The sequence below is a fragment of the Pipistrellus hanaki genome (genome assembly GCF_964339955.1).
Source record: "Pipistrellus hanaki genome assembly, chromosome: 1".
Lineage (NCBI taxonomy): Eukaryota > Metazoa > Chordata > Mammalia > Chiroptera > Vespertilionidae > Pipistrellus > Pipistrellus hanaki.
The window spans coordinates 70674147-70692263 of record NC_140503.1 but is presented as its reverse complement, the minus strand read 5'-3'; the positions used below and the strand labels follow the sequence as shown (position 1 = coordinate 70692263).

Below are 18117 nucleotides of genomic sequence, written 5' to 3'. Positions count from 1 at the left end.
GGCCTGATTCCATTCAACACAGGAACTGCCCCCTGGTGGTCAGTGTGCTCCCACAGGGGGAGTGCTGCTCAGCCAGAAGCTGGGCTCACAGCTGGCAAGCACAGCAGTGGTGGCAGGAGCCTCGCCTGCCTCCATGGCAGCACTAAGGATGCCTGACTGTAGGCTTAGGCTTGCTCCCAGTGAGGAATGGCCTAAGCCGTCAGTTGGACATCCCCCGAGGGCTCCCGGACTGTGATAGGGTACAGCCGGGCTGAGGGACAACTCCCCCTGCCCTGTGCACAAATTCCATGCACTGGGCCTCTAGTTAATAATAACAACAAGGGGATTTGTGGTCTACTTTGTGCAGTGGTTGTGCTTTGAGGGGTCCGGAAAAAAGGAAGTTACTTTGATGTTGATATTCCAAAGATATGTTAACAGGTATGTTTCTGTACATACAGAAAAAGATGACAGACAGGCTCAGTTTGATTGACTTTTGTTAGGGAAAACGCCAGCCTAGGACATGACTACAATCTACCATAAACTTTTTTTTTTTTTTAAATATATTTTATTGATTTTGTATAGAGAGGAAGGGAGAGAGCTAGAAACATCGATGAGAGAGAGTCATCAATCAGCTGCCTCTTGCACACCCCCTACTGGGGATATGCCCGCAACCAAGGTACATGCCCTTGACCGGAATTGAACCCGGGTCCCTTCAGTCCCCAAGCCGACGCTCTATCCATTGAGCCAAACCGGTCTCGGCCTACCATAAACTTTTAATTTCAGAGTATCATATGGGATTAATTTGGTTTCTGAGTTTGTAAGGCCTCCGCTGAGCTTTTCAGGTTTAGTATGTGGCCCCTTTTTTTGCCCACAATTCCTAACATATGTTTGTATAATGGAGAGACTATAATTGAAGGACTACAGCCTGAATCTCGTCAATTAAAAAAAAAATAGTTATTAACATTTTAAAATTAGATGATTTCACATTTAAAAGCCAGAATTTTTTACCTTTATAGGAAAATTGGAACTATGGCAATTCTAAGCTTACAGTCCCACCTGGCATATGCTTGAATGAAGTTAAGTGGAGGAAAGTCATTAAATAGAATGTATGCTTATTAGCTTACCACAGTTCACACCACTCCCTATTACCTTATACCGTTTCACTCATTTTCACTACTCATCTCTATAGGCAATTTATTGTCAACCTCTGATGTGCTTTATAGTTTTAAATTATTTCCTATGTGCAATTCTATTTTAGCCTTGATAGGTCAGTAGAGAAGTTAAAAACTGTGATTATTATCTTGATGTAAGCAAAATGTAGTTCAGAGAGGTTTGATTCACTCAAACTTATACAACAAAACCAGAATCTTTAGCCCTAGCCAGTTTGGCTCAGTGGATAGAGCATCAGCCTATGGACTGAATGGTAGATTCCAGTCAAGGGTACATGCCCTGGTTGCGGACTCAATCCCAGTGTGGGGTGTGCAGGAGGCAGCTGATCAATGATTCTCTCTCATCTTTGATGTTCCTCTATCTCTCTCCCTCTCCCTTCCTCTCTGAAATCAATAAAAATGTGTGTGTGTGTACAAAACCCCCCAGAATCTTTAGATTTCCTCTTTCAGTTCTGTTAATTTTGGAGAGTTTTCATTAAGAACTTCATTTAGTGATTCATGCACCAAAGCCAAAGAAGTAGATATGGGCATAACTGCTAGATGAATTCCAACTGCTTAGCTATTCTATTGTAGTATCACTCACTGCAAATGATTAACTTTTCCTTTAATGACTATTTCTGCTTCCGTTCTCCTTACAGGAATATGAAAAGACTGCCCTTCTAGCTGTCTTGAAGTTGGGTGTGGCCCTATGACTCACCTTGGCCAATAAAGTTCGAGTGGAAGTGGTATTTGTCCCTCTGAGGCAGAAGCATTTAAGAGCTTCTGAACAATTCTTCATGCTCAGGGAAGGGGGTGGGGCCCTAAGCTTCATAATGACATGGCAGGATCTCCAAGTGGTGGAGGTCCATCTGCTCGGGTACCTGAGTAACTTATAATGAGCAGAGGCTCCTGCCAACTACTCTAGACATGTTAATAGTGTGAGAGATACACCTTTGTGGTTTTAAGCCATTGCGATTTTGGCACTGTTACCACATTATAACCTAGCCCAACCTGACCGATAGGATTCATTTGCATGGTCATTGACTTTTTTTCAAGAACTAGAATGCAATTCCTAGACCTGCTCATGTCACTAAAATTTGTAGTTCCTATCTGGAAGACAGTGAGAATCAATTGTTGATTTTTTTTTTTTTTTTTTACCCCAATTTCCTCATCCACTACCACCTTCTAACTTGGAAGAAAATTATTTTCTGAATCTTTCACACATGAGCTTCCCATTATTCTGGCAGTTAGAGTGGGAGGAGAAGAGAGCGGCCCAGATCTTTTTTTTTTTTTCCATTCCAAAACCTAATCCCAGAACTATCCCCACCCACTACTACTCACATAACCTTGTCATAGGGCGACTATTACCACTCCCAAGGTGTCACACACAGAAAGGAGTTGCCGCTGGCACCGCTGCAATGTTAGGGCAAGGCAGCCAGGCTGCGCTCTTTCCTCGCTGGTGCCTGGGCTTGGCCAAACTTCGGAGAAGCAGCATTCTGTCTAAGGGAAAGAAGCCTTCTCCAGGGGGACACACATGGGTGTGAGGCGCACACCCATCCTGGGCACTGTGTGAATTTGGGGTGAGTTCTTTCAGTACTCCAGCTCTGGGCAGTTTCTAGTAGGGCTAACCAGCTGCCCTGAGTAGTATACTCCTGGCTCTCTATCGGTTTTTTTTTCTGGGCTTTCTCTCTCAAGCCCGCGTGTGCTTGCCGCCTTTGCACACTTTGCAAAGTTCAGAAACGGTGGGGGTTGAGCGCCACGAGCGCTTCAGCAACCAGACGGCGGCGGCCGGGACCGAAGGTCGGCGGGGCTGCGGCGAGGCGGGGGCTGAGCCTGCGCAGTCCGGCTCCCGCCTTGGCGAGGAGGGGCGGCGGCCACGCGGGCCGGCTGCGCCGCGTGCTCGCAGAGGCGGGAAAGTCTCAGGCTGAGCGGCCGCCGCGCCCCTCCCTCTTCCTGCCCAGTCCACCTGTCCGCCCCGGGAGCCGGACCTCCCGAGGCGGCCAGACGCCGGGGGGAGGGCGGCGTGGAGGGCCCCGGGCTTCTGACTCATCATCTCCAACCCCTTTCTCGCGCGCGCTCCAAGTCTCAGGACTTTAGACTTGGGCGTTGCCAGAGGGGGGCGCGATGACAGCATCCGGGGAACCCCAGCTTTGCCGAGGGCCATCCCCCAGCGCCTGCGGGTTCCCGGAGCTGCCCGAGGGAGGGTCATGGAGCCGCAGCCAGCTCTCAGTTGCCCCGGTTGGGGTAGCGGCGCCCCCTTTCAGAATCACCCGCCTGGCTCCTCCCTGGAAGCCGGGCCAGTGGTCGCGTCCGAGGCAAGTCGGCTAGGCCCGGACTTTCTGCTCCTCACGTCACTCAGCAGATGCACAGCGCTCTCACCGCGGAGAAAAGGCTCTTTATTTCCCAGCAGGCCGCGGGGTGCGGGACATCATGGGACTTGTAGTCTCCGCCGGAGTACGGAACCAGTCGGAGGGGGAGAACTATTAAAGCACCCGTGGATTGATTTCAGAGAGTCGCCGCGTGTGCGAACCTGGGCTTTGGAGTGGGATGGGATTGTGAAAGGTGGAAAGAAGAGACATAGTGAGAAGAGGAAGATATGAAGCTATATGGGATGGGGGTGGGTAAGGATGGAAGGGAGTGGGGAAGCTGAAAGTTAGCCTAAGGATGGCCTGTAGGGGGGCAGCTTTTCAGGGCAATGAGGTGAGGGGAGAATCTGGTCGAGGTATAGCTTCCCCTAGACGAGAAAGGGTCCTAGTCTGAGTGGAAATTGAAGGCATCCCCACTGGATTGCACGTAGGTCTCCAGGGCCTCCATCTCTTTTCTGAGTTTGGTGGGGTGCAGTAAGGTCTGGAGAACGCTCCCACAGGGTAGGAGAGCAGCACTTGCCCGCTTGCCTTGCCATCTCATGCAGTTGTTCGGTTTGCTGTGCTAGCCACTGCGGGACCATTATCCAAATCAGTAACTTCCTCCAACTCAGAGAGACCCTGAAAACCAGACAGAAGTGTGAGGGGTGAGAAAGGAGAATCATCTACAAAAGCAACCTCCTCCTCCTCTTTCATTTTTGTCTTGTGTTCCTATAGCCCTTCTAATAGTTAGGCAGCTTTCTAATGTTCTCCCACATTTCTGGGTCCAACCATTTAGACATCCAATTTCCTCTTACCCACCTTTAGGAGAGAGATGTCCAGTCAGAAAACCAATTAGCATGAGTCTAGGACCCCTTCTTTTCCTCCCCACCCCATTGTTTTCCTTTAAGTGCCATTGGCCAAAGGAGCCATTGGGAAAAAAAAAAAAAAAAAAAAAAAAAGAGCTCCTAGGTAGCTCCATCTTTTCCTCCCTGCCCTCAGTACCTGCTGTAGCTCCCGGTAGTGCAGACTCTGCCTCCTGCAGCATCCTGGCTTCCTCTGGCTTAGCAGGAGTAGGGAATATGCTGAGACCAGCACTCCTCCTAGGGTGAAAGCCTCAGCACTGAGCTCCAGCACCAACAAGCCGTCCAGCTACAGGTAGACAAGGCTGAGGATGCTACAGAGGAACCAACACCTGTTGGCCCCTGCCCTTATCCCTCTCCATCTCCTTTTGCCTCCTTGTCTTTCCATCTTCTCCTTTACTCACCGGTTCCTGGGAGGAGGCAGTTGCTGCAGACCCCAAGGCTGTCTTCATCACCTCAACCACCACCACGATGAAGCCCAAGATCAGATCGATGGTGTTGAGTATCATCATGGCCTGCACCTGCCAGTGAACCAGTTCAGCCCTGCCTAGCCTAAGGGGACTCATTGCAACCCCAAGCTCAACCTGCACCTACCCAGAAACAAAACTCAGCTTTTATTCTTCTAACAGGGCCCTTAGCCCTCCATTTTATATATATATATATTTTATTGATTTTGTACAGAGAGGAAGGGAGAGAGATAGAGAGTTAGAAACATCGATGAGAGAGAATCATTGATCAGCTGCCTCCTGCACACCCCCCACCGGGGATATGCCTGCAACCAAGGCACATGACCGGAATCGAACCCGGGACCCTTCAGTCCCCAAGCCGACACTCTATCCATTGAGCCAAACCGGTCTCGGCCCTCCATGTTTGTTTTTGTTTTTGTTTTTTGCCTTAGTCTTTTAGGACTGTCAGACAGAGAGCTGAAAGGATTAGCTTGGAGAGCCACTCTCTAGGTTGAGGAGTGGTGTGTGTGTGTGTGTTTTGGGTGGAAAGAATAGTATTGCATTCACGTCCCCTCTCACCTTCCAAAGGCGCGGTGCTCTGCGCAGCTCAAGGGTAACAATCCCAGTGAGGAAACCCTGAATGGTGAGAAAGGCAAGGGTTGAGCTCTGGTCCTATTAGTGAAGGGCCCCCAGGATCTAACTTCCATCCTCTGTTGTGGTGGATCTTACCATTGCTCCAGGTCCAAGCGGCAGTGCTGTGGCCATGTGACAAGCAGAGTTCAGGCAGGCAACTGAGACAGCCAAGGGCACCACAGCCACTGCTAGCCACAGTTGGCACACCTGGAGGCCAGACGCAGGGGAACTGTCAGCAATTCCCTTCCCTCCTCCCAACCCCCGCCATTGGCCGGAATGCCTGGTGGTGGAAAGTAGTCAACCAAGGGCAGTGAAGGAAGGGGATGTCATTTAATTTGTTCTGCCTGACGTCATAGTTTAGTTACTTACTGCTCGCTTTCCCCACATGATGGAAGCTGCCTGTAGATTTTTCCTCCACCCTCCTCCCTCTCAGAGTCTAACATTTTCAAACACATGGTAAGCGTTCACAAAACATGGATGGAATGGAATTGGGGTACAAGTGGGCATGCGGAAGCTTGGGGTAGGGCATCCTGGCCTCACCGCCAGCACCAACAGGTTCCCACTCTGCCTTTGCCTTGCCCAATGCTGTAGCTTTTCCAGACGAGGGCTGGGTCTGGTTTGCTCTTGCTGTCCAACTCTGTCCTCCATGGCTCCCTTGATTGCTGAAGCTTGGGTTTTTTCCCTGGGAAAAAGGCAGGAGACCGGTCATGCAGGAGCCTCTATTTCAGCTGCCCCTCCGCATGCTTCTAATATCCAGGGAGTTGAGGCTCAGGACCTCTCACCTACCTATTCTGAAGCAGCTACTCCAAGGGGACCCAGCTGGGCTTGGAGCTCCTGGTGGGGCCTGGTGGCTCAGAGCTGACAGCAAACTTGTCTTGGCTGAGACAAGCTGTCAGGGTTGGGGTGTGGTGGGGCAAAGGTCTCTAAGAGGGCCAACCGGAAGTGGCCGTAGGTAGATACCAGCCTCTGTTCACTCCAGGAGATGCCCAGCTCTGCCTTGTTTTGTTCCTGTTTCCTGTTGCGTCCATCTCTGCCCATCCTGGGTTCTTCTGAACACCCGCGCATGGATGCTACCACCCTGGGCCCTAATTCTGCCCCCACCCCCCATCTCCATCAATCTTTCTCCTTTTTTTTTTTTTTTTTCTTCCTCCTCAAATAACTTGCTGTTCCCTAGGGAAATCCCACATTACTGTCTGGATTGTTCCCATGTCATTGCCACTTGCAGCTTTGTCCCCAAACCAGGCAAGGTTTAATTCCCTTGGCTTCCTATCTGTCACGTTCTGAATGGCTTCTCCTCTCTCCTTCCTTATTTTTGGAGGGTTTACTCTGGATGGGACACTGACAAAGAGGATGGGGTGCCCTATTACAGTGGGGGTTGTTTTTAGCTTGGTGATCATCTGCAGCTAGACACGTATGGAAGATAGTCCCCAAATGGCCGGTCTTGAGAGGATGGTATTGCAACAATTAATATTTTTTGAGAGATACAAGCTGCCTTGCAGCCAAGCTGACCTGGACTAAAATCTCAGCTCTGCCACTTTCCTAGCTGTGTGACCTTGAATACATTATTCTACCTATTTGAACCACTGTTTGTTCAAACGGAGTTATAAAACGGGGGCTAATAATATGACTGTGAAGGGTTGTTGACTCATGGCGGGTGCTTAGTAACCATTAGTGGCGCTGATGAGGTCATACTGTTGTGCCCGATGCCCATATACTAAAGGGCTTATTCAGAGGCTAAGCTGGGGATATTTATTTCTACAGCAAGCAGCAGAACCAGCGGGGGCCCAGATATATATATATATATATATATATATATATATATATATATATATAGAGAGAGAGAGAGAGAGAGAGAGAGAGAGAGAGAGAGAGAGAGAGAGAAAGGGAGAGATCAAAAATAGGAAAGATCATCTTGATGCAGAGCCCTGAAGTTTGGAGGCAACCAGACCTACGTCCAAATTCCAGATCTACCTGGCTAACCAGTTACTTCATCTGTGTTTGCTTACCTATAAAGGGAAGTTAATAATACCACAGGCTCCTTGGAGTATTAAGAGAAAATGCATATAAACCAGCTCAGCCCAACACCTTGCACCTAAGTGCTCAATGAATGTGAGTGGCTATTATCGTTATTATTATTGATGATGGAAGAAGGCCGAGCCAGAAGGCCCTTGGGAGCTAGGACCCAGAGGCCGGGTTCTGTGAGGAGAGCGGCCTGGCCTTCTTTGTAAGCCACTTGTGCCCTGCTCCGTGCTGAGCCAATGCTCCATGTAGCATTGTGTCCGCTCTTCCCTGGGGAGTGGGAATCTCACTTAAAATGGCTGAGAACCGCTGTGTGCTAACTTTATTTGGTAGCGGTGGATGGTCTGGCAGAAGGGGAGATGCTGGCCTTGCACGGAGGCTCCTTGAGGCTGGCAGGCCAGTGAAAAGAGACTCTTTAGCTTCGTTTTCCTGACCTATAAACGTAACCTCACATTTCAGAGTCTGACTGTAAGGATTATATACCATTAAATATGTGAGCAGGCATTCAGTCATTATTGGCTCAATCGGACTCTGCTACTTAAAACACACACATAGCCCCTGTCCGGATTACCATCTCCTGCGGGGATGGTGCTGCACCCCCTGCCTGTGCATCCCCCCGCGGCGCCGAGCACCGGGCCGGCACTCGGCGAGCCCTCGGTAAATATTTGTGGCGTTGGAGGGCCAGCAGAGTGACCTGAGGAATGGGAAGCAGGATTCGAGAGGAAGGTGCGGGGATTGTTTATCGGGAACAGGAAGGGCCGAGGAGTTAACTTTAATAATGTTTCTTCCACGGCAGACATGAGCTATCTCTCTCATCGCCCCTCCTCCTCCTCCCCAAAAAGAGACACACATCGCAGGGAGAGGCTCGGAGATAAAGCCCCGGAGGAACTTCCCGGGCCGAGCGTGTCGGGGCAGAGCGGGCGCCGCGCTCCCTCCCTGGTATGTCCGGGCCGGGCGGGCGGGGCGGCGCGGAGGCCGGGGAAGGACGGGATGACCTTTCGAAACCCCTCCCGCCTTCTGGGGAGCCCGTCCGCGCGCCCCGCCCCCGCCCCCACCCCCCCGGCAGCGCCCCCCGGCTCCCCGCGGCCCGCACCCCGCCCCCGGCGGCGGCTCCCGGGGCTCCCGGCGCCCCGGCCCCGTCCCCGGAGCCCGCGCCCGGCTCCCCGCGCGCCGCGCCGCCCCCCGCATGCTAATGGCCGGGCCGCCTCCCGCCGCGCACAATGCGGGCCGGGGCCGGGGCCGGGGGCGGGGGCCGGGAGGGGGCGGGGGCCGGGCCGGGGGCGGGGGGGCCGGGGCCGGCGCATCTCCCCCGGCCCCACGTAACGCTGACGCCCGCGCCGCCGGCCCGCCGCCCGCCGCCGCCGCCGCCGCCGCCCGCTCCGCCGCCGCCCGCCCGCCCGGGGCTCGTGAGTAGCCGCTCCCCCCGCGCCCGGCCCCCCCTCCGCCGCCCGCCCCCGCCCGGCCCCCGCCCCCCTCCCGGAGGGGGGGCCCCGCTCCGCGCGCCGGGCTCGGAGCAGGTGCAGGGGGCGGGGGCGGGGGAGGGGCGCCGGCTCGACCCCAAGCAAACTTCGCCCGGAGCGCCTGGGGGGGCGGGGGGGCCCCCCTGCGGCCTCGGGAGCCAGGGGAGCCGGGGGGGGGGGTCTCGAGGGAGGGGGGCCAGGTGGGGGAAGCCGGGGAAGGGGGCACCAGAGGGGAAAGGCCAGCGGGGGTTGGGGTGGGGGGGCCCGGGGACAGGCGTCTTTGTAGGGGCCCGAAGGCAGGGCGCGAGGGGCCTGGGGTGCAGGGCTGCACGGCCGGGAGCCTGAGCGGATGGCCACCCCCCCACCCCGCCACCCCCCAGGTAGGGCTGATGGAGGCAAACTCCCTGGGATCGGGGGTGGGGGAGGGGAGAGGATGGGGGGGTGCTTCCCTCTCTGCGTCCCAAACAAAGTGTCACAAAGAGCTCGGCCGCCGCCGGCAGCAGCAGCAGAGGCGGCTGCAACTCAGCTTTTGTTCTCCCGGCCTGGGTAGCTGAGCCCTGGCCTTCCAGCCTTCCAATCCTGCCCCCCATCCTCCTCCTGGCTTATCTTCCCGGGGAGGGGTCTGGGGTGCCGCTCAAAGAACCCCTTGTGCAGGATCACAGGTCCTGCCCTACTTGCCAACCTACTTGTGGGAGGTGGATTTTCCCAGAGGCTCTCCTGCCCACCCACCCCCCGCCCCCTAATCTCAGCACTGGGGCCCCTATGGGTGCTGAGACTCTGACCTCTTGGGGTCAGTTCCAGTTCAGGGAACTCAGGGCTTGCTCTGTGCCCCCTCCCACAGATCTAGAACTTTCAGGAGAGGGGTCAAGTTGGGACATGCCTCTGGAATAAGGCTCACCGCCGTGGTGGGGTGGCAGGAGGTGAGCAGGTGTACCTTCCTCTTGCCTCCTGCTGGATTCTTGGAGTTCATGGCTAAGATTCCATGCCCCCAGCTCGCGAGAGTGTACACTCAGTGAGAAAGGTGGGCAGGCTGGGGTCTGTGGTCAGTTTGGGGGAGCTACCTGAGCAGTGAGGTTTAGAGGGCTATGGAGAAAAAACCCTAAAAAGGGACGTTTGATAAAGGTGGTCTTGACTCTAGACCCTCTAAGAAGTTCCTTTTCTTTAACCCCGTCTAATGCAGTGTTAACGATTGTTAGAGGGCTTATGGAGGTGTAGGAATAGAGAGAAAGACAGCAAGTATTAGAAATTATCAGTGAGCAATGCCTCCCCACAGCTATACCTCAGAAGTCCTGAACCCTTGCCCCTTACACTGCCCCTAACAACTTTTGAACCACAAGGCTTGAGGGACAAATATCATGGTTCTCCAGTCAGCAGACGTTTCTAGGTACCCGTCCCTGTTGTTTCTAAGAACCTTCTCGCCAAACCTTTCCTCCTTCCCTACTCGGTGAGGTTTGGTGGTCCACACCCCCTTCTCCACCAGCTCTCCTCGCACATAAAAGTAATCGGCCTGTTGCTTTGGGAAGATTTCTGATCCCTATCCCCGGCCTTGTGTCCCTATAGAACCCAAATAAGGGCGAGATAACCCCTGATTCCCAGTGTGGGAGGAAAGTAGGTCAGTGCTACCGTCTGGCCAAGTCTCAGGGATGGTGGTTAGGGCCCGACTATAGAAAACTGTTGATTAATGCCCGCCAGCAATAGATGCATGACCTGGGTTCTAAGCCAGTTCATAGAATCGTGGGCCCGGTCACTGTGTTCTCCTATGGGGAAAGCCTCTTCGGATTAGGTGCCTGCGACCTGGTTTGGTGTGGAGGTGATTCAGATCTTGATTGTGCCTAGAGGGTCTCCCAGTGGGTTTATTGATTTGAGGCTACCCTTTGGGGAAAGTTCCCCTGCTCAGGAATAATAGTTTCAGTATGGTTCTTCTTGTATATTACTGTATTTCTATCCTAGAAACTGCTATGTACGAAGCAGTGTTTTTTTTTGGAGGTAGGGTGGGGTGGGGGAGAAAGCTTTGTGCTATTCCAGCCCTACTTGCCTCAGATAGGAGGTCAACTTCCCCTGAAATATTTTGCTTACTATCCTACAGGCAGTTTCAGGGGCTCTAGAATCTTCTCAGAATCAGAGTATGCGCCCATAGGTTAGTCAGCTATGACCATGCAGTATTCCCAGCCTTCCCCCTCCTCCCCCACCATCTGCTTCCTCTGAATATACCAGATTGGCTGTACACCAGGATGTTCCGGGAATCCCCAGGAGAGCAACAGAATGTGATGGACCCAAATATGATGCCTCACTCGCTCGTTCCAGGATGTACAAACTGTAACTGTCAGGACACTCCTTATAGCTAATTAAAATTCTTCTAGTTACATCTATTTTGTTACATCTTATCTATTTTCAGTGTCATCCAAAAGGCAAAAATAAACCTTCTGGTACCACTGTTCTTCCCTCCCTCCCCCATGGCTTCCAGAGAAGAGATTTTTAAAATGTAGCTTTTCTCAGTGCCTCAATTATGGCGTTCAAATGCCAAATGTGGCCCCTCTGGCACTTCCTAGCACTACCTGGGTAATGAGGTGGCCACAGTGGCTCCTCTGGTAGCCCACTGCACTCTCCATGGTACTGAAGGGATGACCATTTGTTTTAACTCCTCTTGGGGTCCAGAAGTCTTGTGACTCAGAACTACAAAACTTTCTAGTTGGAAGGAACCATCTATATACATTTGTGCAGTCCCCTTGTTGTACAGATGAGTAAGCTGGGATGTTAAGTGATCCACTGAAGGTTGCATGGCTTTTAATGGTCTGATTGGGCCCACAATAGCCTTGTACCCTTTGGTCTTATTCTACACATTTCATGATACCACTCAGTGAGCCTGGCTAGACTCTTGGTTCCAGAAAGGGGATTTTTTCAAATATTAAAAGTGTGGTGGAGATTATTTAGTGACCCTTGGACACTTTCTTAATTAACCTCTTGTTAATAAAATTCCCTTAACCCAGATTCCACATGTAACAGGTACCTGCTAGCTCATGGAGTTTTTTTTTTTTTTTTTTTAATGTATTTAAATATATATATATATATATATATATATATATATATATATATATATATATATATAATTGATTTTAGAGAAGAAGGGAGAGGGAGAGAGATAGAAACATCAATGATGAGAGAGAATTATTGATTGGCTGCCTCCTGCACTCCCACACGGGGGATCAAGCCCACAGCCTGGGCATTCTACCTGACCAGGAATCAAACCATGATCTCCTGGTTCATAGGTCAATGCTCAACCACTGAACCATGCTGACCAAGGGAGTAATTTTTAAAAAAATAAATAATCTTTTCATTTATTTATTTAAAAAAACTCACCTGAGGATATTTTCCCATTGGTTTTCAGAGAGAGTGAAAGAGAGAGGGAAAGACAGGAAGGAATATCGATGTGAGAGGAACATCGATTGGTTGCCTCCTGCACACTCCCTGTCTGGGCTGGGGAGGAGCCTGTAACTGAGGTCTGTACCCTTAACCAGAATCGAACCTGGGACCCTTTGGTCTGCAGTCCGACACTCTATCCACTGAGCCAAAGCGGCTAGGAGCATTTTTAATTTAATTTAATTTTTTATTTATTGATTTTAGAGAGAAACATGGATTTGTTGTTCCACCCATTCTATGCACTCACTGGTTGATTTTTTTTGTTGTTGTCATTAATCTTACTGAAGGATAGTTCTTTCATTGATCTTAGAGAGAGTGGAAGGGAGTGGGGAGGGCAAGAGAGGAGAAAGAGAGAAAAAAACATTGATATGAGAGAGTCACATCAATTGGTTGTCTCCCGCATGCACCCCAACTGGGGTGGGGAACCTGCAACCTATGTATGTTGATCAAAATTAAACCTGGAATCCTTCAGTTCATGGGCCAATGCTCTAACCACTGAGTCATGCTGCCAGGACCCATTCATGGAGTCTTATCACATCCAGTAAATATCAAAAATTAAGGGAACTTGGACCTTCAGAGCTTTTCTTTGCTGATAAGCAGGGCTGACTTCTGGCCCAATTTTCTTCCATTCAGGATCCTTAAGCAAAGTAATACTTGAGTCTTTTTATTGCTTAGTAACCCATTCCATGCCTATTGTAAGAAAGTTCTTTATATATCAAATATTCTTTCTATTTCAGGGGAAAAAAATGATACAGTCCACATTTATCTGGCTAGCCTTGACCAGATAAAATTATATATGTAATCAGGAAGGTATACTGACTGAATTCTAGTCAGCCTCCCAGGCATATTTCCATGAATCTTAATTCTGGGATGGCTTCTGTGTCTTAATGCTAACCTCCTCTGCAGCTTATGATCAGAGCAAGCCCCCCACCCCCACCCCCAATCCTCTTCCTCTCCGTTCTCTTCTTCCTCAGAACTGGACCTGTGCACATCCCAGGCCCAGGGAATTTTAGCCTGGAGAATTTTAACCCTTTTCTGCTCAGAGCATGTGCTGAGCCCCTATCTGTGCAGATGGCCCAGCCCCGCCCCCCGTCCCTCACTCCAGCCTCTTGAGCTCAGAGCCAGTGTAATCCTCCTCTTGTGTGAGCGAGCCTCTCCCCTGCAGAGAGGAGAAAAGCCTGCTTCGGAACAGCCCTGGACAAAGGGGCTGAGATGCCCCCGCAAACTGCAGGTTCCAAGGTTTGAAACACGGGAATGAATCCTATCTGGTATTTGCAGTTTTTAGCCCCTTCCCCAGGCCAGCAGCGCCCCTTAACTTCCATTCCTCCCCCAACTCTTTCTTCATCCCCTCTCCTTCTGGCTCTCTCCCCCTGCGTGCCCCTCCCCCCGCTGTCTGTCTCCAGACTGCTGCTGCTGGGAGGTGTTTCTCTCCCATGCATGAATGAGTCTCTGTAATGAATGGAAATGAATGGATCAGGAATCCAGGCAGCGGGAGGGAGGATGAGGGGGAAAGACAGAAAGACGGGGTGAGAGCAAAGGAAGGGCTGTGGGGTCGGGAAGGATGTTTGGCTGGCTGGTCAGTTAGGTATCTGAGAGCAACTGTTCCCACTTGGATAACCCTGGGGCATGGCAAGCCCACCCCATTTGCTCATCAAGCTGCACACCCCAATCTAAACCAGAGAGGGCTATACTGTGATGGTCTCCTCACCACCAGGGGGTGGTGGTGATGGTGGTGGTAGTTGTAGTTGTCCTGGGCCAGGCATTTTGAATGTATTTGGGAGGGAAAAAAAAAATCTACGTTCTAAGGAAGCTGGGGCATGGGCAAATCAAGGAGTACAAGTTCTGGTGACAGCAGCCGCCTCCTGCCTCAGGATGCGAGGAGGGGGAAGGGTTTCAGGAATACAGGGTGCTAAGAGCATTGAGTTGGGAGTGATTATTTCCACGGCTGAAAATCAGGACTTACCTTTTCCTCCAAATCTATCTCTTTTTGCTTTAGCTCTTCAGCACCTGTTGCCTTCACTAGCAGCTTTTCCTCCTCCTCCTCCCCGCACTCCCCAGAACCAAAGAATGTGAAAGGGGTCCATGGAGGTGAGTGAAGCTTGGCCTGAACCCGCAAGTACCTACAACTCTACTCCCTCCCCTCCCTACCTTCTCTCACCTTCTGACCTGCCATTATTGTAAGTTATCTCCGTGGCCCCAACAAGCCCAATTCCCATTCATCCTCCAGTTTCCCTAAATTGAGTGGAAAGGGTACCCGGTGTACTTGGTGTGGGCCCCCATTCACCCCTCCCTTGGGTCCTGTGGCTCTCCATGTCCTTCTCACCCCACACAGCTCTCCTTTCTCCTTTGCTCTGTGCACACCCTTCTCCACAGGGCTCACGTCCCCGCGCTCTGGGCGGCCACTTAGCGCCCTCCCCGCCGGCCTTCGACGGAGAACTGGATCTGCAGCGCTACTCCAACGGACCGGGCCTGACCGCCGCAGGGTCTCCAGGCATGGGAGCGGTGGGCTGGTCTGAGAGTCGGGCTGGCGAAAGGCGCTTCCCCTGCCCTGTTTGCGGAAAGCGCTTCCGCTTCAATTCCATCCTGGCTCTGCACCTGCGGGCGCACCCGGGCGCCCAGGCCTTCCAGTGCCCGCACTGCGGCCACCGCGCGGCCCAGCGGGCCCTGCTGCGCTCGCACCTGCGCACGCACCAGCCGGAGCGCCCGCGGAGCCCCGCCGCGCGCCTGCTGCTGGAGTTGGAGGAACGCGCGCTCTTGCGCGAGGCCCGGTCAGGAAGAGCCCGGAGCTCAGGGGGCCTGCAGGCCACCCCGGCCACGGAGAGCCTGGTGCGGCCCCAGGCTCCATCAGCGTCCTCCTTCCGATGCCCCTTCTGCAAAGGCAAGTTTCGCACCGCCGCGGAGCGGGAACGCCACCTGCACATCCTGCACAGGCCCTGGAAGTGTGGCCTCTGCAGCTTCGGCTCCAGCCAGGAGGAGGAGCTGCTGCACCACAGCCTGACGGCCCACGGGGCTCCGGAGCGCCCTCTGGCGGCCACCTCGGCTGCCCCGCAGCCTCAACCTCCACCCCAACCTGAACACAGATCAGTCCCTGAGCCCGAGCAGGAGCAGGAGCCGGAGCCGGAGCCGGAGCCGGAGCCGGAGCCCGAACGTGAGGCAACCCCAGCCCCTGCTGCTCCCGAGGAGCCCCCCGCACCTCCAGAGTTCCGCTGTCAAGTGTGTGGCCAGAGCTTCACCCAGTCCTGGTTTCTCAAGGGCCATATGCGCAAGCACAAGGCCTCTTTTGATCACGCGTGTCCCGTGTGTGGCCGTTGCTTCAAGGAGCCCTGGTTCCTTAAGAATCACATGAAGGTGCACGCCAGCAAGCTGGGTCCACTGCGCGCCCCGGGGCCTGTCTCTGGGCCTGCCCGGGCTCCCCAACCTCCTGACCTGGGCCTGCTGGCCTACGAACCGCTGGGCCCCACGCTCCTCTTGGCCCCCGCGCCCACCCCGGCTGAGCGCCGGGAGCCTGCGAGCCTCCTGGGCTACCTGAGCCTGCGAGCCGGCGAAGCCCGGCCCAATGGCGAGGGCGCCGAGTCCGGGGCTGGCCGCAGCTTCGGAGGCTTCCGCCCCTTGCCCTCTGCGCTCCCGGCCCGGGCTCGCCGGCACCGCGCCGCCGAGGAGCCCGAGGAGGAAGAGGAGGTAGTGGAGGCCGAGGAGGAGACCTGGGCCCGCAACAGGGCGTTGGGCCCTCTGGCTTCGCTGCACCCACGCCCAGGGGAGGGGCCAGGGCACTCTGCACCTGCTTCGGGGGCCCAGGCGAGGCCCACTGCCACGCAGGGTACGTAAGGGGTCTCCCTCCTGTCTCTGAGGTTTACCACATCTGGTCCCACCCTGACGCCTCTGCTCCTCTCCCGGCCTCTCCTTTTGGAAAGGAGCTCATACTGCACCAGCTCAACCTGCAGCATAGCCAACCCCTCATTTCCCCCAACACGCTGTTGCAGACCCTAAGGGGAAGATGGGTGGGTGTGGGGCGCATGGCTCTGATAGGGTGAGGGCAACGGGCCCCTCTGATTCCCTGTAACGTGTGTGTTGCAGAAGAGAATGGGCTGCTGGTCGGAGGGAACCGGTCTGAAGGGAGCCGGGGGGCCACCGGCAAGGATTGTCCCTTCTGCGGGAAATCATTCCGCTCGGCGCATCACCTCAAAGTGCATCTGCGCGTGCACACAGGTGAGGGGGCAGCCTCCGGGGTGGGAGGGCGCCGGAGGGCAGGGAGAGAAGGGACAGGCAGACCACACTTGGCAGCCCTCAGATTGGCCAGGGGAGGGTGTAGGGAAAGCCTTCTTTAATAAATCCGAGGGGGTGGGAGAGGCAGCGTGTCTTTCCTGGTCCAGAGGAGGTCTGTCTGTATGTTGAACGGACTGTGGATGGGGGCGGGCAGTGACCTCGACTCTGACCCTATCACACCCCCCTCCCCAAAGGCGAGCGCCCCTACAAGTGTCCGCACTGCGACTACGCGGGCACCCAGTCCGGCTCGCTCAAGTACCACCTGCAGCGCCACCACCGGGAGCAGAGGAGTGGGGCCGGCCCGGGGCCGCCCCCGGAGCCGCCCCCTTCCCAGCGGGCTTCAGCCCAGACGTCCGGGGCCAAGGCGGCTCCGCAGCCTACGACTTGGGTGGAGGGCACCCCGAGCCCCCGGCCTTCCAGCAGCACCGCGCCGGGGTCCCGCAGGAAGCCTGCCAGTCCGGGGAGGACCCTGCGCAACGGGCGAGGCGGTGAGGCCGAACCCCTGGACCTGTCCCTGCGGGCGGGGCCGGGAGGCGAGGCCGGGCCCGGGGGTGCCCTCCACCGTTGCCTCTTCTGCCCCTTCGCCACCGGAGCCCCCGAGCTCATGGCCTTGCACCTGCAAGTGCACCACAGTCGCCGGGCTCGGGGCCGCCGGCTCCCCCAGGCCGATGTGTCGCTGCCCTATGTCCGAGCACCATCGGGAGAGACCCCTCCCAGCCCTCCTCTGCAGGAAGGGGAGGAGGGCCCCGGGCTGTTGAGGTCCGGAGAGGTGGGATTGGGGGGGCAAGAACGGTAGGGAGCCCTCTTAGGGGCCGTTAGCGTAGTGAGCTTACCCTGCAGGAGCGGGGGAGCACTAGAGGTAGTTGGGTAGAGCAGCCAGCAGGGGGCAGTGTGGGACCCATATCCCAGCCCCAGGTGGACCAGAGGTAAAGGGTATGGAGGGCGTAGGGGGTGGGTGGGCGGTACGCACCCAGCCCAGGGGAGTCACAGTGCCTTAGAAGTGGCAGGGGTGAGGATCAAAGAATGGGTTCCCAGGGCTGGCAGAGAGGATGGTGCCCCTGTTGAGGAGATGCTCTGCCAGTCCTTGCTGGTCCATAGGCATGAGAGTTTATTTTTGTACAATGGGTGGGGGTGGGGGGCACTGTACCCTTCTAAGCCCCTTCAGGGGTCCTGTAGACGTCGCTATTTTTGGTACGATTCCTGTCATCCCTGTCGCAGAGTTGTGTCCCCAATAAACAGGTGTCTTGAGGCACAGGGACCCTGAGTCTGTCTGCCTATGTCTGTCCTCCTCTGTGGGCCTTTCTGTCCAGGAAAGAGGCACCTCAGCTATCACCCAGAGAGCGTGGGTTTCACCCCCAGGCTTTGGCTCCAGCAGCCCACTGTGGGCCCAGGAATTGGCACTTAGCAAGTGGCCTAAGGGATTCTCATGCATTGTGGTCGGAGGGCCTCTCATTTTTAAATCTGCTGGACTGTGCCGAATCCCACCGTAACTGTGCCTGGCTTTGCCTCAAGACGTGGGTGTATTGTGAGAGGAGAAGCTTCAAAGG

The 18117-nt window shown here is 54.5% G+C and overlaps 2 protein-coding genes across 9 annotated transcripts; one reads left to right on the top strand and one right to left on the bottom strand.

The window, feature by feature from the left end:
- Positions 1-2559: 2559 nt before the first annotated feature.
- ZNF219 (zinc finger protein 219) lies at positions 2560-17828 on the top strand. 5 transcript variants are annotated; one of them, XM_084861798.1, is made up of 5 exons: positions 2560-2707; positions 14304-14395; positions 14681-16124; positions 16382-16513; positions 16765-17828. In XM_084861798.1, exons 2-5 carry the CDS (start codon positions 14390-14392, stop codon positions 17364-17366), a joined length of 2184 nt encoding a protein of 727 aa, XP_084717924.1. In that variant the 5' UTR covers positions 2560-2707; positions 14304-14389; the 3' UTR covers positions 17367-17828. The 5 variants fall into 5 exon arrangements, with proteins under 5 accessions (XP_084717924.1, XP_084717925.1, XP_084717922.1 ...); XM_084861799.1 differs by lacking the exon at positions 2560-2707 and adding an exon at positions 7761-8369; XM_084861796.1 differs by lacking the exon at positions 2560-2707 and adding an exon at positions 8503-8836.
- TMEM253 (transmembrane protein 253) lies at positions 2714-7185 on the bottom strand. Of its 4 annotated transcripts, none has more exons than XM_084862415.1 (7): positions 6198-7185; positions 5952-6093; positions 5508-5618; positions 5358-5414; positions 4737-4916; positions 4475-4621; positions 2714-4111 (listed from the first exon to the last, which is right to left on the bottom strand). In XM_084862415.1, exons 2-7 carry the CDS (start codon positions 6057-6059, stop codon positions 4031-4033), a joined length of 684 nt encoding a protein of 227 aa, XP_084718541.1. In that variant the 5' UTR covers positions 6060-6093; positions 6198-7185; the 3' UTR covers positions 2714-4030. The 4 variants fall into 4 exon arrangements, with proteins under 4 accessions (XP_084718541.1, XP_084718542.1, XP_084718543.1 ...); XM_084862416.1 differs by having other exon boundaries at positions 4737-4853; XM_084862417.1 differs by having other exon boundaries at positions 4737-4847.
- Positions 17829-18117: the final 289 nt, after the last annotated feature.

Bases quoted from the DNA above. Each gene is read 5' to 3' on its own strand.
- ZNF219 (XM_084861798.1), top strand. The intron at 16,125-16,381 runs GTACGTAAGGGG...TGTGTGTTGCAG, and splicing joins GAGGCCCACTGCCACGCAGG to AAGAGAATGGGCTGCTGGTC. The intron at 16,514-16,764 runs GTGAGGGGGCAG...CCCTCCCCAAAG, and splicing joins GCATCTGCGCGTGCACACAG to GCGAGCGCCCCTACAAGTGT.
- TMEM253 (XM_084862415.1), bottom strand. From the start codon at position 6,059: ATGGAGGACAGAGTTGGACAGCAAGAGCAAACCAGACCCAGCCCTCGT. The intron at 5,619-5,951 runs GTGAGGCCAGGA...TCTGGCCTCCAG, and splicing joins GGAACCTGTTGGTGCTGGCG to GTGTGCCAACTGTGGCTAGC. The intron at 5,415-5,507 runs GTAAGATCCACC...CTCACCATTCAG, and splicing joins CGCTTGGACCTGGAGCAATG to GGTTTCCTCACTGGGATTGT.